Raw genomic sequence first — 17,714 nt, 5'->3', positions numbered from 1 at the left:
TCCGTCACGCCAGGGTTTCAGCAGTAGTTTATTTCAGTGCAGTCGTGAGGCTGCACAGATAATGTCACTAGGCGAGGAAATTGCTGTTGTTTTTTTGAATTTTAAAGGTTCTACTTTATTCCAATTTGGATTGGAAAATGAAGATGATCCCTATAGATATCCCTAAAACATATAAAGGAAACAGCCCATTAATGAAAATAAATAATTAACTAGGAGAGTGATTGTTCATACATTCATTCATTTTCCATACCCGCTTAGTCCCGAGCTCAGGGTCACGAGGGTCTGCTGGAGCCTATCCCAGCTGTCTTAGGGCGAAGGCAGGGTGACACCCTGGACAAGTTGCCAGTTCATCGCAGGGCCACATCGAGACAAACAACCATTCACACTCACATGCACACCTACGGACAATTTAGAGTGTTTAATTGACCTCACATGCATGTTTTTGGAGTGTGGGAGGAAGCCGGAGAACCCGGAGAGAACCCACGCAGACACAGGGAGAACATGCAAACTCCACACAGAAAGGTCCCAGGCCCGGAATCGAAGACCAAGACGTCTTAAGTATATACGAGCACTTTCCTCTTGTTTGCAATGAGTTCCAGTTCTGATCAATCCACCAGCTTTGCAGTATCAACAGAAATCATATGGAAACGTCTTAATTTCAGTTAGAACGAAGAAAAAAAAACCCTTCCTGTCATGGAATAAGAAGTGCAGCTAAATATTGTTCAGGGGCAATTTGCTTTCCTAGTTTAAGTAAATTACGTTTTGGGGCAGATTTAGCTAAATGGATTAAGATTGATTTAAGTAGAGCTATAAGGGTGTCGGGGGGGAGAAAGTTTGTCAAAGAAAAACTTTTCCATGGTAAACAGGCTAAACAGATACTTTGTTCCTACAGAAAGCTTAACCTATTAAAAAAAAAAACAAACAGGGGCAACAGTTTAGTCATGGAGCCTGTGGTGTGTTCTTGCAAGAAAAAATCGGCTTCATCTCGACAGCCTTGGGGTGACAACGCACTGAAAGTTTTACTCAAGTGATACGCGTCGACACGCCAGTTTTACTTTCGTACATAAATTAGCGAACATAACTTTAGAAACCGTTGATATCATATTGGTGTTACTGAAAACATGGCCTTTACCCCGTGATATTTGCTGAACGGTACTCCACATCTCTACATATTTTCTTGTGAGTCACTCCTGCCGGAGTTTCCCAAGGTCTTTATTGAATCATGGATCTAAAAATGTGCCCCCGCCAACCTGAAGTGTGTCCTCAGAACTATTGTGAACACTGGCAGCCTCAAGGCTCTTCCTGCTGCTCCATTAGTGTGATGTGGAGCTGTGTGAAGGACACCTTGTAAACACTGGATTCACAAGCTTGTAGCCTGCCCATTGCTGCAAACTGTGGCCTGGCGGTTGCGTTTACGAGCCGTGTGCGAAGGAATCCTGGAGGGACAGGCGCCAAAGTAACGGGCTGGAGTCTTGCAGTGTGAGAGCATGGCCCACGATTGGCCGGGCCGCTTCACTGAGTCGCCGCCGCGTCTGGAGTTCAAAAAGAGAGGTTGTAAATACAACTAAGACGAAGATCCTGTCAATTTAGCTGAGCGAAATGTTTTGCTCTTTGATCTAACCGCTGCACATTTGTGTCACTCGAAGAGAAAGAGCAGAGCACATCTTCATGTTTTGGCTTTCACTATCTTGTGTCATGATGCCCCTTTTCATTTTTCATACATTCTGAATTATTCTTTTTTGTTCTTTTGACTTTAAAAAATGGAAACTTTTTTAAGATTACTATGTTCATTGTTAATTATCATCAAAATGATACCGCTACTACTACTATTATCGCGACGACGACGACGACTACTACCACTTGTTCAACAAAAATAAACTGTATGCAAAGTACTATTCTGTCAACAACTTTGTCCATACAGGCTCCTGTACCTGTGCAAAAGAGTCTTTTCTGGCCAAGACAGACAATTAGCGCCCCCACAGGTCACAATTAAAATGTTGAGATCAAGATCAAGTCACAACCCTAACTACTGCTACTACTACTATTACTGCTACTACTACTAATAATAATAACAGCAACAATCACCATTATCATAATTACAGTCATCATCGTCATCATCACTGTCACCAACATCATCATAGAATTGTGGCACAAGTTGTCCTGTTAGCATCTATTTCACTGCCCAGTTGTTGGAACGAGCCCCGAGGTGTGTTTTCCTGCCCAGCCCAGCAGTGAAGCCCGATTTCTGCCCAAATGTAGCTGCCGTACACGTGTCCTGATTACAAACACAATTATCCTGTGACGCATGCAGTGGAGAAACGCTTGTCCTTTGCCAAAACAATCCATCCACCTGGCGGGTCTGGCAAGAGAAGACGCTGGCTGAGCTGCCTTGTAATTGCACAAATGTGCTTGGGGCCGATCGCAGTGACAGGTTGTGTCAGATGTGAACTTTTGTCGTTTAAGTGGACTTAACACACTTGTCCACATAATTTTTTAAAGCACATATGATGCGTTACATGACCCTGGAGATAATCCGATTTTTGGCTACATCTGTAATCTTCTGTATCTCCTAAAAATATGCTTGTGTACATCGTCCAGGGCCGCCCACACACACCACAGGGCAATCTGTTGACCGTTGGTAAACCGCATGCCAGCATGCCATCATACATACTGTCTGTCATCTGCCAGGGAAAGGGGAAAAAACACTCCCTGCAAACTGCCAGCCTTCGCCAAAGGTGAGGATTTACATGCTGGCGTCAGACAGGATGACAAGCAGCAAACCAGGTCAGGACCTCGTCGAGGATAACAAGCAAGCGGATGAGCCTCGTCTCTCAGAGAAGTGAAATAAGGGCATGCTCTAAAGCCATCAACTGGCTGCATTCATCCAGACGCAGAATGTAGATGTTCTACACTGACAACTCATGCAAGGCCTCCGTGGGCTGGCCAGGTTTACTAATAACTCTTGAAACCAGGAGCTAAAATCACCACAGCCACTCACAGGGACATCCACCCCTTATTTCATATATTTTGTTCTTTCAATGTAAAAAGCTTGCAGCAAGTTATTATGCAGTTTCTCAGGAAACACTGTGGGACACAGAGAGCCGGATCCATCAGTGAGTCTTTGAGCTGCTTTGTGTTCAGATGAAGGGTGCCCGCACTAGACACACTTGCACAACAGTGTCATTTTGAGAGCATCCGCTTTCTCAAGGCAACCTGCCACATCTCTGTGACTCCACACCAGCCCTGCCTGGCAGCCGTCAGAGGGCATTTTTGGCATTGCACTGGGCAAACAAGCTGTGTTTGGGATGGATTTCAATTGGATAATTGTAATAGTTATTTACTTTATTAGAACTTCTAAACCTTTTTCTACTTGAACAGATTAATTTCATCTTTTCAGCACGAGTAAGTATAATTTCCAATTCCTTGTGTAAGAGCACAATGATGCAGTCGTTGCAGTCAAAGAGGAGTACGTGCAGTTCGCATGTTCTCCTGCTTCAGCTTCCTCCTTCAGTCCAAAGACATGCGTGACACTTGAGGCTAAGCAACAAGCTCCTGGTTGTTTATCTGTCAGTGCCGGCCCTGCAATAAACTGGTGCCTTGTCCCGAGTGTGACCTCACTTTCACCCCGAGACGACTGGAATAAGCCCCTGCACTGCAACTCTGCACTGGAGGCGGTGATGGAAAAACGGATGGATGGCAGGATGTTGTATAAAAATCTTGTTTATACTAGAACAAAAAAGTGTGCTAGTGTTTGACATGTAACTCAGACTGGCACCAGACAACATTAGCAAGTCATGTACCCTCGCTTGTTAGTTCTGACTATATTTCCATTGGTCACAATTCAACGAAACACATCAGATCCATATGATATGAGGCTGTACATATCATGCCAAATAAAGTTTGCAACCGAGACATACTTCCTTTCAAGAAGATGGCTTTTTTCTTTTGTAAAGATGGTATTTTTCTGTTTGAACTGGGTGAGTGAGTCTCCCCCACTGCCCCCACTCCTTCCAGTCAGAGTGGTGGTTTGAAGTGCACTCTTCGGATAAACAGAGAGTCTTCGAGCAAAAGGGCAGTGCTTTTGAGAGATGTAAATCTGTACAAGCGCTTCAGGGGAGGCCAGATTTCAGCCAAATACAGTATATTTTTACATTTAAAGGAGAGTTCAGAATTTGTTGCGCATCCAATGAAAGATAGTTGTGATTTAATGGCATGAGAAAAAAAAAATCTTGTTCTAAAATTGAATTTACTTTCTTTATGTTTACCCTCCTTGTTTTTATTGACTAAGCTCCCCCTCACCTGGTTAGATCCCTGTGTGGAGGAGTGTGAGGCAGCAGGCCGTTACCAGGGCTTAATTGCATGGGGGCCTCTCAGACACTTGAGCTGCCACCTTGTAGCCTCTGCAGTCAGGATGTCCTGTTGGCTGATGGCCAGGGCATAAATAGAGATGCTGCTCTGAATCCCAGGTGGCTGGAAAATGCTGGACTCAAGTCCGACCCGTGCCTTATGGCCGTCCCCCCGCAGTGTCCAAACTAAAAAAGTCCTAAAGGTTCAGTGTGACTTGGCCGAGCTGTGTAAAGTGAGGATGTTCAGTTTGGGGCCACGTAAATATCTGCACGGTTTTATTATGTCTGTATTTATTCACTGCGATGGAGCCATCAAGGTGTTGATGACGGGCAGGTTTAGAAACGCAGAATCCTGACAGACCAACAGAAAAGGAGGGAAGAAATGCTGAAATTGTAAAAAAAAAATCGTCATTGCAAATTGAGAGAGAAAAACAGTGACTGGTGGTTGTTGTTTGGGCCCAGGCGTTTATGGGTTCATTATTCACAGCAGAAAAGGGTAGTTCAGAGAGCGGGTCAGCAACAAAATGAATTTATAAAAAATCAGTGTGAAATTGCACTCTTTAAAAGTGCTGAAGTGTCCTAAACTTGCGGCTCTATCAATATTAAACTCTGCATAAGCCATTCAGGGTCTGACCCTTATCAAAATTCTTTTTCATGGATGAGATCTAGGACATTAGGTCAAGATGAGATTCATTCCCTCAGAGTAGTTAATTTTAAATCATTTCATAGCTGTAGTATAACGTTTCAAGGCAGGCTGAGAGTATATTTTGTTAATCTGTTGCCGTTTCCGTCAACTGATGAGCAAATAAATTTAAGTGGTATGGCTCTGACATTGTGGTTGGTCCACAATAGTGGCAGAAATATTATAGGATATTCAGTATGTAGAATGTATGTGTTTTCAGTTGAAACCAAAACCCTGGCACTGAAGAGACCCTTGAGTGTTTGAATGAGGCTAGAAAGACAGAGGTGGCTGCGCTGTGCATCTCCAGCCCCCGGCTGCTGCTGCATCCTTTGTATTTAAATGATCGCAGTTGTGTAACCTTTTGTTATTGAGAACGTTGACGCTCGGCACCAAAGTCCATCTCTTTTGAATAGTGTGAGCGCAACCATTCCATGTTTGGATGGGATTCCTGCAGGTGGTTTTGACTGTCCATCATGAACAGAAGAGATATTTGCCAAATGAGTGGACTAAGCAATGCGCAGATACGTCCAGGCATGATACATGACGATCATATTTTTGTTTGTTTGTGTGTTTGTTGATTACAATTTCTTAATCTGCCTTTGCTTCCAAATGTGCGCCTATTACCATCTACGGTAACAGATGGTGTTAGATGTCTATTTTTTATTTATTTTTTTATTTTTTTATTTTTTTAAAGAATCAACAGTGGCTTTTAGAGCTCTTGAATCCTGTCCCAGCACAAATCAGTATTCGCCTCACATTCACCTGCTGCGGAAGCCGCGTCTATAAGCTTAAAATGACACTTAAAGCTTCCCCCCTGAGCACCACTCTGACTGTCTCTCCAAACTCTGCACACTCCAGTTTCCAAGGAGCCCCCCTGGTCCGCGTGCCTTTATAACGGTGAGTGTTTTTGCCACCTTCCGCAAGCGGTCCCGGAGAACCTTTTCATTGGCTTCCGGAGTGCTGCTGAGAATACGTTCTCGCCGGGGCTAATCCCACTTGAGAAAACCAGTCCTTGGAAGACACTATTCTTAATCCTGAATTCATCGCCTCGTGCATGATCATATCCCTTAAGACCAACATCATACCCGACTGTGAAAGCTAACCTTCATACAAGATGGTATTTCAGTCATTTCTGGGGAGGAGATCAATAACATAAATCAATGCGCGTGCTGATCCTTGATGGGTATGACCAAGGCGGAGGAGTAGCATTGCAGGCGAGAAGAGGGGAAGATGAAGAAGAAGAAGAAGAAGAAGAAGAAGAAGAAGAAGAAGAAGAAGAAGAAGGGGAAAAAAAAAAGCCAAGGAGACTTGGAGATATGAGATGTAGCCCTCAACCTGCGCCGTGGCTCCGTCGGTCCTGTCTGTTGTGGTGATTGTCACTTCAGTGGCATTACTGCGGCATGGCCGCGACTGACAGGGCAGATTGACAGCGGAGACAGGCACTTCCGTTCCGTCTTCAATCTCTGACTCGATTCAGAGAGACGGGGCTTGTCTTTGGCCTTGTTCACTGCGGACGAAACACATCTCACTGCAGCAGGACCTGTCAAAGCAGACACCCAAGGATGGTCGGCCGCGTGCCGTCAGCGCTTCTTGAAAATGCAGTCTGGAACTCCCGAGACTGGATTTCGATCATTTCAAATATGAAGCTCATATGTGACGCACAGGCGCTGTATGCACAGCATGTGTACGCATGAATTTTACATCAACAGTGTACGCTTTAACGAGCGCACACGTGCCAGCAGCGGAGATGAGATGAGACGAGACGTGACGTGATGAGCTGCATGCGGTAAGACAGTAGTGGGAAGCGCTCTGAGACAACCCCCCCACCCCACCCCACCCCCGTCTCTCCACCAGGGATGTGCCTGCACTGCTCTTCTTATGGCTTTTTTTTTTTTTTTTATCTTTTACTTTTACTATTCAAACTCTTTTTTGTATCAGACCTGACATAATAATAGCAGGGGGCGGTGGATACGGAAGCGGAAGGATTGTATCTCTAGGACAGATGTGTGTAGGAAAGCACACAGCGTCCTCTTCGAATACTCTGAGGCGTCGTTCTCATCGCTCATATTGTCAGGTGGAGAACTTTGTACGCAGCCGCAGTTTGGGAGGGATTCAGCCGGGCCGGTGATCGAGTGAACGTTTATGTTTTTCGACCCGAATTATTGGATCGCATTTGCTGCCATTAGCCACTACTGTGCAAATCACCTCCTTTTTATCAGCAGACATTGTTCACAACAAAGTAGCTCCTCTTTCTGGTCTTCTTCCCCCTAGCCACCTCTCGCTTGCCCTTTGTCCATAACACTGATGTTTAAAGGGATATTTCATTTCCATAACTTATATTGTTTTTGTTGTTGTTGTTTTTTTTTTTTTAACATATTGCATTACGTGTGATTTACACTGCAAATCTTAAGCTCTAGCTAGTGAAACCAAACATGTTGGCTAACAAAAATTTAGCATTGTTGAAAACAGAAACCACACTACTTGACTTTCAAAAGTGAAATGTGAATAATCTGACAATTAAATAATTTACTCAAAAATGACAACCCTTCAGGTATTAGAAGGACTTTCGCTATCAAACGATTGATGGATGTGTTTTAAAAGAGAGTCTAATGTGAAATTTGAAGTTGAATGGTTGTGTATTAAGAGAGGGGACTTTTTTTTTTACGAGCCAAATTTCTGAATGATAAACCGAGCAATTTCAAACCGCCCGCGTTGTTCAAATGAACGTAAGTAGACAATGAGATTAGGCCAAAATTGACTGAAAGTGAAACCGCTGTTCAGAGAAAATGATAGGACATGAATACTAATAGAAAATACATATATATCAAACGCTGAGACTGAGCTGTGCAAAGTTTGTCTGGATGGTTGTTAAATACATCTTTATTGGTTGTTCAGCATTAGTGTATAAAACTAGTGTATTCTAACTAGGCTTTTTCTTCCATATAATTTCAATTTTTACTTTTATTGAATGAAGTTTTTGCAGTGTTTACCCCCTCTGCATTCGTTAAAGCAATTCACTACCACCTCCACTGTTCTTCAGTCTTCTCTCTTCACTCGTTGGTACTGGCGGACGTGGGGCATGGCTTGGTTTCTGTTGGTTTCCGTCTCAGCTCCACGACAACTCCCATCATCACAAACTGAAAGGACCAAGTTGGAGCTGTAATTTTTTAGAAATGTTTGTTGCTGGCTAATGAAAGTGAGATTATGACTGTCCTGAGACACGTGAAAACCACTCTCTACTTGTCATTTTGAGAGGGCCGTTGATGTGAAGCGGGACACTTGTGTGTGTGTGTGTGTGCGTGTGTGTGCGCGTGCCAGTCAACACAATAATGTGACGGTAGTCTAATGTGAATTACTAATAAGTGCTGGGAGGCCAGTTTTACTGTTTTATTATATTTATCTATTCTGATTGAAGTTTTGACTTCTGTTAAGCCCCACCAGTGTAATTAGCAAAGTAGCCCCACCAATATATAATCAATAAATCAATAAGTCAGTCAATCACTTAGTTAAAGAAACGCCAGCTTCTACCACCATATATCATTTTAAATGGTTTAATGTCTCAATCATTACATTTGCAAGTTCTTTTTTTAGGAATCTAAAATGTGTTTTAAAAATGTGTCATGTGTCATTTAATATTGTAAGACTACTGCGACAGGCTCCAGCAGCCCCAGCGAGCCTGAGCGCAGGAGGAGAGGTAACGGAAGATGAGATGAGATGAGATGAAATTCAAAATGTTCAAATATTTCATTTGAATGTTTGCTTAATTAGGAATATTAAAATTCAGAATAATCAGCATATTCACCGTTCATCAAACACCAGCAACAGCTTGTCCCACAAGAAGCTCTCACCACATCTCACGATAAACAAGTAAATGACGACAGATTGTTTTCAGGAGTGCGCGTGCCGGGGGTCAGGGGTTAATTGTGTGGCGGGCATAAACAAGCGGTTGTTCACTTCATCCCTGTCGATCACGGACCACAGGGGTCGAACACGCTGCTTCTGGTGTTGATGGGGAGGGCAACGGGAGGTCAGGAGGCTTAAGAGGAGCGAGTGTGAGTGTCAGCTGCCTGCTTGACATAAAAACTGATGAGACAAGTTGAAATTTGCCAAGGGATCAGACATAATTCGCTGATTCTTGAAATGCTACATTGCTACGGTTGTCTCTTTGATGATGTTGGCAGAGCAAAAACAAGGCTGTCACGCAGTTTTAGAAGCTATCTAATTGTAATTTAGTGAAGAATGCTGCTGGGATGTTTTTTTGTTTTGTTTTTTCATTTTGCTGAATCATTATTGGGGCTTTACAAGTGTTTGAGGATTATAGTGGGAATTTCTTCCATCAGTGTGAGTGGTTAATGCTTTTTTTTTTTTTTTTTTCTTGAACAGTAAAGCATTGGTGGTTTAAATCCAGGAATTATCTTGCATTAAATCGTGTTTTTTGGTCCTCGACGAGACAATGATAAGCTTTCAAGGGAGCTGACGGCATGAGGTCACAATTCCACCTCATCTGCCTCGAAAAGGTCGACTCCGAACAGTCACGCAGGCTTGACAGAAGTGGTCTTGAAACAGAAGGTGACCGGACACGTGTTCAAACCTTTCTACATTAGCAAAAGGGCAGCACAGGCTTGTTTCTACTCCATCTACTCTAGTTAGCTTTTCAAGAATTTGGTTTAATGCCCGCCGCCACTCAAAAACACTGCGCCTGTCTCGGTGTTCACAACAAAGTCGTTGCTGAGTAATATCCTGTTTTCGCAGCTCTCTTGCTTGCCCAGCCATTCCTCTCGTCTGCAGACTGCAGAGCACACGGCACATTCACTTTTATGAGGACAAACCTTGAAGCAGAGAGCTTCTTAACAAAAGCCAATAATATGATGAGTCAGAGATGATGTCTGAAAACGGCATCATCATTGTCGAGTGCTTTCTTTGAGCTGGCTGGTTCATCCAAAGAAAGTGTGCCGCTGCCTTTGTCGAACTCTGGTACTAATTGGAAATTCGCAAAAAAAAGCAGATGTTAAAGTCACGTGCTTTTTACTTTTAATTAAATTGTCACAGCCGCTTGAAATTGCCGCAACATGACATGTGAGCCTTGGCTGCCCAGCGTGTGTCGCAGCGTGGGTGGGTTTCGAAGATTGTTCCGTAAGCCTTTTGTTTGTTGTACAACATGTCCGCATGGGAAAAGTGCACATGCAGTGATTGTTTGGCAGCCAATATTTATCTCCTTTCCAATCAACTTGGACGTTTCCAACAGCTTGGAATTATCATGGATGTCACTTGCAGTCAACAGACAGTCTGGTGTTGAGCTTTGCTTCTGAAGAGTTGCCCAAAAAAGTTTTGAAATGAAAACGGGAAGGGACGTGAGATGGAAACGCAGCCTCGATGTAATTTAACAAGCTCATCCAATTTGGACATAAATGAAAGTTACTTTTTAATGTGGACCCTGGGAACGAGGGAAAAACAAAAACTGGACGCCTTTCAAGATATTTCATCATTTTCTGTCCCTCGACGATGTTTTTTCCCCGACAAGCCCACTTTGCGCTGAATCGGACACCGCGCGGGGGGAAACTCACCGGGCTCTCTTTAAGGGGAAGATCAGGTGGAGGAGGCGCACAGGTCAGTCAGGCACAGGGCTCAGGTGACCAACGCGGGCCTTTTTTCTTGCTGTCTGGGCAAAACGTGTCCAATTTAGCGCTCTCCACCAGCCGCAGAGAGCCCCTGACACGCGGGGCTATCCATCGCTTTCATCATATCCCGACTGAAACACTATTTAGAGAGGAACAGAGGAGCCCGGGCGTTCCAGGGGAAGGATGAGAGCGGCATTAGACTCTGAAGCAGAGAGAAATAGAGGCGATGGATTTGAGAGTTCAGAGCGTTGGCTTGGGGAGGCTGTTTGTGTGGGCAGCCTTTTTCTCGCCACGGGCTCGTCAGAAACCATCCTCCCTCGAGTCTCATCCAGACGCACACGAGTGCAGCCTCGGGCTTCAGGGAGACAGTATGCAGAAGCAATGCAAAGGCCTTCTTCTGAGTGAGGTGATGCTGCACTGCATCAAACATGCTTTCTTTCTCCTTCCTTACCTTGAAATTGAACAAATTATTCAGAGAGTCGTACTTTTCAGGTCACATAACATACATAAAGAGTCATGTGGGTTAGCATACTGTTAGCATGGGTTAGACTGTATACCAAAACCTGAGGGAGAGGGTCCCTCAGAAGCCGTGGCAAATATCACGTCTTAGAATAACAGAAAACTCTCTAACATTTGATATCGGATGTAGAAAAGAAACGTGTGCATGGGTTGTGACAGTTTGACGACAGCCAGTGCAGTTGCTGCAGTCGGGGTAAACTTTGGCGTAAATCCAGTGCCACCCTCCTTGGAACGACAACACACAAGACAAAAGAAAATGCATGTTTGGTGCACACTGCACAGCATCACTCATTTGTGATTCTCATCAAAATGACAGTGTGAGGGGAGGAAAGTGATTGTGCAAAGGGATTATCATAATTTCAATGTTGTCTAATAGATTGTTCAATCGCAGAGGCGGACAGAGTACATACTCTCGAAGCGCAGAAGTGAAGCTGCATTGTTTCTGCAAGCCAAGTGCAATGCCAACATCAAAGTAGCGCGAGGCCTACAGCTCATTGCGATGCTGAGCACGCTTGCAGTTGAATCGGCACCGTCCTGGCACAGGTTCAACACAAACTAAAGATTATAAGCTTCATTAAAGTCGTATTATTGGAGAGCCTGTGTGTTTTATTGCATTAAATTGTATGCTTTGTGGTTTCATTGTCTCCATTCACTGTGGAAATCTTTACTCATACCGGCTTATTAAATCGCCACGAGCCAATGCAGCTTCAGTTCCATTAAACTAAAGACATCAATTACCTCTATTTATTTATTTATTCACTATCTTTTTTAAGCTTAACTTTAAGATTTTATCTAAAATAAAGTTTGCTCGCGAGAGCGAAGCAATTAAAATGAACACTTTCCTTCACGCTTTCGGTCCCTCGCGTCCTCACAACTCCTCCTCACCTCCGTCCTCCACTTTTGATCGGCTGGATTAACTGCATTCCCCGAGGTGGCCGCTCCGCTCCCGCCTGATTTGCTGCCACTAGACCCGCTTTCAAGTAATTCTCTGCCGTTGGTCTCCCAGGGGCCTGTTGCCCCTCTTAAAAAGGGGACGGGACGGTAGGACGGGTTGCCTGTGAAATGTTGCGCTCGGGGGCTGGTCGGCTGGCGCCACCCAAGGTCTCCGGAGCAGCCGTGTGATCTTACGCCGGCGTCGATTATCAACTTTGAAATCAACTGCAGGCTTTGACTGGGTGGAGCCAGGATTTGGCCACGCCCCCACTGGCCCTAGACGCAAACGGCTGTGAAGATTCCCGTTGCCGTTGGTGTCAACATATTCCCGCCGACACTCCTGGGTTTCCTCACAAATGGATCAACATGCTGCTAATCACGGCAAATTCATTACGTGGCGGCGTTCACAAGTGGCTATAAAATCGCGTTTCAATTTGAGCACTCCGCCAAGGCAATTAGCAAACACCGAATATTCCCAGTGCAAATTACTCAGCGGGGGAAGTGTGTCAGTGGTGTTTTTATTATTGTTGGTGCTGCGGCTGCGGTTCAGTCGGTGGCACTCTGGGATTAGAGACACTGACTGCATTTTTTTTCCTCAAGAAGTATTATTATTATTATTATTATTATTATTATTATTATGACCCAATGGTCTTGATAGCAGTCACCTCCTACAGTTACACTGTTTCTAAGCACTGATTTGTTCATTCATGCGCTCATAATGTGTTGTCGGCGGTGAAGGTTGCCAGGTTGTTCCCAGACTGGAGCTCACTAACGCTACAGCTAATTGCTGATAAGGGGGATAAAGGGAGGAGAGCATCACAGGAAGTCAACAAAGAATGTAACCTTTCACATCAACTGGATTGCACAGATTTTCCCTCTGAAGTCTGGCTTTTTTTTTTTTTTGCCCCTCACTGCTGGTAGGCATTCGTATTCCTATTTTCTCTCATAGTAGACAGGTTAAACTTTTCTTTACCTTGTATGCTGCCAGTCATGTAGATAAGAGGGGGACAAAACATGGATTAGGTGTTTTTGTTAAAAAATTAATAATTTGGATTTTTTTTTTTTTTTATCATCGACCTTCTTGTGAACATGCCCAGTTTTGAATTTGTGTTGGAGTCACACAAGGACAATGAGGGTTGCTCTCCTCTGTGTTTTGCAATTAGTACCGTGTTGCGTTAAACGTGCAGTTTGCGTCCTTCTGTGTGTTGTGGCTCATTTTAATGCAGTGAGTCTTCCGAGGCATTTGCAGAACTCCTCAAGACATCATACACCCATGTCATTGGTTGTTTGACCCGTTGTGCATTTGACCTTTCACCGACCCATCCATTTATGACGACCACAGCAACGAATTGCCGACTCTCTCTGTGATCCAGTGAAGAAAATCTAAGACTCCACCTCCACTTTTGCAGGTCTCATCTCGCTCGTTCCCACGTTGGGAAATAACGTGATATCTTTCTGAAAGTCCCTGCCAAGTAATATCCATACATCCAGCCGGACAAATACGACCGCCCACCTCCCCCCAACTGTTTTATCATCTTGTGTTGCGCGTTTACGGTTCAATTTCATCAAATATGTTTTCTCCCAAGTACTGTTGTCTTGTGTGTCTCTGGAGGGTCGTCGGATGATTCAAACAACATATTGTACTTTAAGTTTCTCATGTTCTGGCAGTCTGGCTCTCTCCTCACCATCTGGCTTATTCCATTTTATGTTATTTACTTTTCTGCACCGGTGCAAATGTAAGACATGGCATTTTTAAGTCACAGTAAAAATGATGTGCGAGGTCCACGGCTACGCGTTTCTCCAAAAGCACAAGACTTCTCAGGAAATAAAAGAAAATGAAAAAAAAAAAGAAAAAAGAATCCACTGTGTGTATTATGATTACAAATTTTCCCAAAGGACTATTATGAGAGATCCAATCTCAGAGAGAGCACCGTGACAGACTCACTTTAATCATGTTTCGCTCTCTTAAGTGCTCCAAATCTCAAACCTGGTTACATATTTATGAAGCCAAAATGCACCTCTTATTCATTCTGGGGCGCAGCTTGAATTTTGAAACATTGTGTAGCCGTCCGAGGCAACTTTGAAACCACAGAAAATTTGTTCTGTGTTGTTCAAAAAGATTTCCCCCGTTCCCCGGAACTGTGTCTACCATGGAACAGACTGTACACTTTACAACCGGGTGTTGCTGTGAATCTGTTAACGTCTCAAAAAACACTTGACAAGGAACTTTGCTTGAAGGAGAAAAAATAATCTCAGCAGAGGTCACTGTCGGCATGTATGCTCTCCTGATGTAACGAGCCTCGTTTGCTCAGCGTAATCTCAGTTGTTGACATAAGTCAGATGGATTTGAATCAAACAAACTGTTATAAGAACAAAAAAAAAAAAAAAAAAAAAAAAAGGAGAGAAGCACAGTTGACAGTGTTAAGGATTCAGAAGCCTCCGTGCCAGCATGACAATTTACAACTTTGGCTTCAGGTCTACAGTTCTGCTGCAGTATAAAGGGAGATAAAGAAACAAACACTCCTTATACTGGCTGGTTGAAACTAGCTTTTCTTAAATGAGGTACAAAATATTCCGATATTCCTCTGCTCAGCTCGTGAATATTGATGTTTGATTTTTGTCCAACAGAACCAATTCTTTACACAACAGAGAGGCCATCCTCCCAAGAAAGCAAAACAAAAAACAACACTTAAAATAAAAAAATAAAAAAATAAAAAAAGAATTCTAAGAAGGATTCATTGTTTTGCTAAGAAATTACCTTACGTGTCAATTGTTCCTCACATTTAACAACTTGGTCTTGTGTTGTGGTGTCCCAAGGTGCGGTGTAATTTATTAGCTTCAAGCTGGCGCCGTGTCCATGAGAGCGTTCATAGGCAGATAGAATCAGCAAGGCCGAGGAAATTCAATATATGCCGGCTGCCACCGCATTGTAATGAAGACGCCAGCCTTCTAATTGCCTACATAGCTCCTCCAAATGAACTAATGCACCTTTTGTTGCATTTCTTGCCTCCTGCAGATATTAATGAATGTGAAAGGGACCCGTGTAAGAATGGGGGCATTTGCACGGATCTGGTTGCCAACTACTCGTGCGAGTGCCCAGGGGAGTACATGGGAAGGAACTGCCAGTACAGTAAGTGCTCGTCTTCTTCTTCTACTCTTTTTTTTCCTTGAGTTATACGCCCGCTTTGTGCGCAGACAGCAGTCCAAAGGAGAGGTAATGGAGTAGGGCGCTTGTTCAGACGCATCTACGCTGCATTGCATCTAATTTTCTCTTGTGAAATGGTTTTCTTACATCTTTTTTTTTTGGCTCCACATGATAAAACGTTCATGCAAAGACTTTGGAATCATCACTGAAGGTTGTTGTTTTTTTTCATATTGGATCCATTGCAAATCATTTGTAATACTTACAACAATTACTTTTAATATTGGTAATTGTTATTGCAGTAATTTCAATATTGATCTCAGATAAATATATCCGTTTTTTCATCTGATTTACAGCTTGAAGGTGATTTCACCTGGATTGATTCATTGAATCGTGCCTGTTTTTTTAATTAATGCATCACCCTAGAGCCAGATGCTATTGATTTACTAATCTACCGTAGTCACATTTCATAAGATTTAGTTGTTTTTACCCAGAGACAGGCCAACACAAACAAACAAACAAGCAATAATGATTTCCACAATAATAATTAAACATTCAACTATGGTTGGATCTGGTTATTGTTGGCCATTGTTAAAACATAAAGCGCAGACTTGCCTTGTGAGCAAACATGTTGGGATCCTCATAGTCAGATCCCTGCTGCTCCCCGATGGATTAATCCAATTCTCTCAAGCGTGAAACAGCTGTGATGCGACAGACGAGACATTTTTGACCGAGTCTGCTTCATGGAGGGACATTTGAAAGTTGCTGAAGTTGTTACCAGGGCTGAATAACAGCAGGCAAAGGGCCCATTGTAAATCACTAGTCGCCAAGGCCACAAGAACATATGCTTGGCTCCCCCATTTGGGAATGACTTCAATTTTTCCAACCCAATTCAATATTTATGTAACATATTGAACTCCCATTCATTTTGCTCAGCCTTAGGGGTTCGTTCGAGCCGTTATTATAATGATTGCTTCTAATTAATGAAATAGGAGTGATGTATGACAGATCAAATGGTGTGTTGTGGATTAAATGTAATGGTAGAGTCTAGTTGCTGGAAAACTGCAAATAGGATGCCTTGCATTAATCATAATTAATTAATATTCACTGTCCCATCATGACAACCAACAATGCAACTGTCAAAATCTGTTTTAAAAGGGTTGTGATTATTACTACAAAAAAAAAGTGAAATAATTGTTTGGTTTAGAGTCATATCCTAAAAATCTGTTGTTAGAGTAGAATAGTAGAATACGAACTAGAAAAATCCCATCTCTGTTCGGTACTTGTCTGTTGCTTTAACTTGTCTATTCAGCCCACGCTGTGTGTGGGCAAGTTTGGCACCAAAAAGAAAAATGATGTCTTTTGCTGTTGTGCATTTTCTAGACATACTTAAAAACACACTTTATATGACATGTTTTATGAAATATATTCAATGCTCAAGTGGGAAAACTGCTCGCTGTTATACATGCTGAGAATTCCACATGAAACTGTTGGGGAAATGTAGTTCTAATGATAAATATTACATGTTTGTTTTTTTTTTTCTGTATTATAATTTGATGTTGTTTGCTAGCCTCATCCTGAACTTCTCATGTAGAATCCTGTAAGGTTTGTGCAGCAGAACGTTCATGACCATATGCTTCATAAGACAGTCCATTAAACATAGTCTTAACATACTCTAAACTCTAACCCCACCCCTACCCTTTTTCCGTTTGGTGGTTGCTATGATAAATTTATGTCAAGTGCAACAACTTACAGAAAATGTGTTTTTTATGAACAAAACATGAGTAAAACTTTCTCCTACTTTCTTCAACTTATTTTTTTTATACAAAAAAAAAGTTGTGTGTTCCAGCATAGTGATAGACGTTATTGAATTTCTGTGACAGATAAGCCAAAACAAATATCCATCCATCCAGTTTCTATTATCGCCTCTCCTGCACTCAGTGTCGGGGGCTGCTGGAGCCAATCCCAGCTGTCTTCAGGCCAAGGCGGGTTACACCCTGGACAAATCGTCAGTTTTTCGCAGGGCCACATAGAAATACAAAGAACTTTTCACATTCCTCCTCACACCCATGGCCAGTTTAGGGTTCCCAATGTTTTGATAGGAGGAAGCCAAAGTAACAGAAGGAAGACGCAAACAGCACACAGAAAAGGCCCGGCTCAAGCAATTAACCCAGTTCTGACTGCGCTGCTTCTAAATTAATACATTAAATGATAATTTAAAGTTGTAATTATAAGATGATAATAAACAAGAATTTTTGAAATTATATTTATATTATCATATCCAGCACCCAGTGATAACAAAGTGGAAGGATGGAAGAAAAAGTGAGAATGCAATTTGTGCACAAGAAGTAAATGAGAGCACAGCAACACTTAGTGCAAGCAACCTTAATCTTCCCACTGGGGCAGTTTTGTTGTTGCCCAGGGAGAAACACATGCAGCCAGACACATTTACAGGCTAAGTAGTTGGTTAAACA

The 17,714-nt window shown here is 42.9% G+C and overlaps 1 protein-coding gene across 3 annotated transcripts in view; it reads left to right on the top strand.

Annotated features, from left to right (window-relative positions):
• Positions 1–17,714, top strand: part of edil3a (EGF-like repeats and discoidin I-like domains 3a) — a 96,713-nt gene that overhangs the window by 40,579 nt on the left and 38,420 nt on the right. For all 3 annotated transcript variants that reach the window (XM_076015139.1, XM_076015136.1, XM_076015137.1), the window contains one exon: positions 15,115–15,228. In XM_076015139.1, the coding sequence (XP_075871254.1) occupies positions 15,115–15,228 (114 nt within the window). The remainder of the gene's footprint in view (positions 1–15,114; positions 15,229–17,714) is intronic.

Source organism: Nelusetta ayraudi, unplaced genomic scaffold, assembly GCF_046127955.1.
Source record: "Nelusetta ayraudi isolate G7.1 ecotype Tasmania unplaced genomic scaffold, CSIRO-AGI_Nayr_v1 ptg000181l, whole genome shotgun sequence".
In the NCBI taxonomy this organism is placed as follows: Eukaryota; Metazoa; Chordata; class Actinopteri; order Tetraodontiformes; family Monacanthidae; genus Nelusetta; species Nelusetta ayraudi.
The sequence above is the reverse complement of the archived record's forward strand: the minus strand, read 5'-3'. Positions and strand labels throughout refer to the sequence as shown.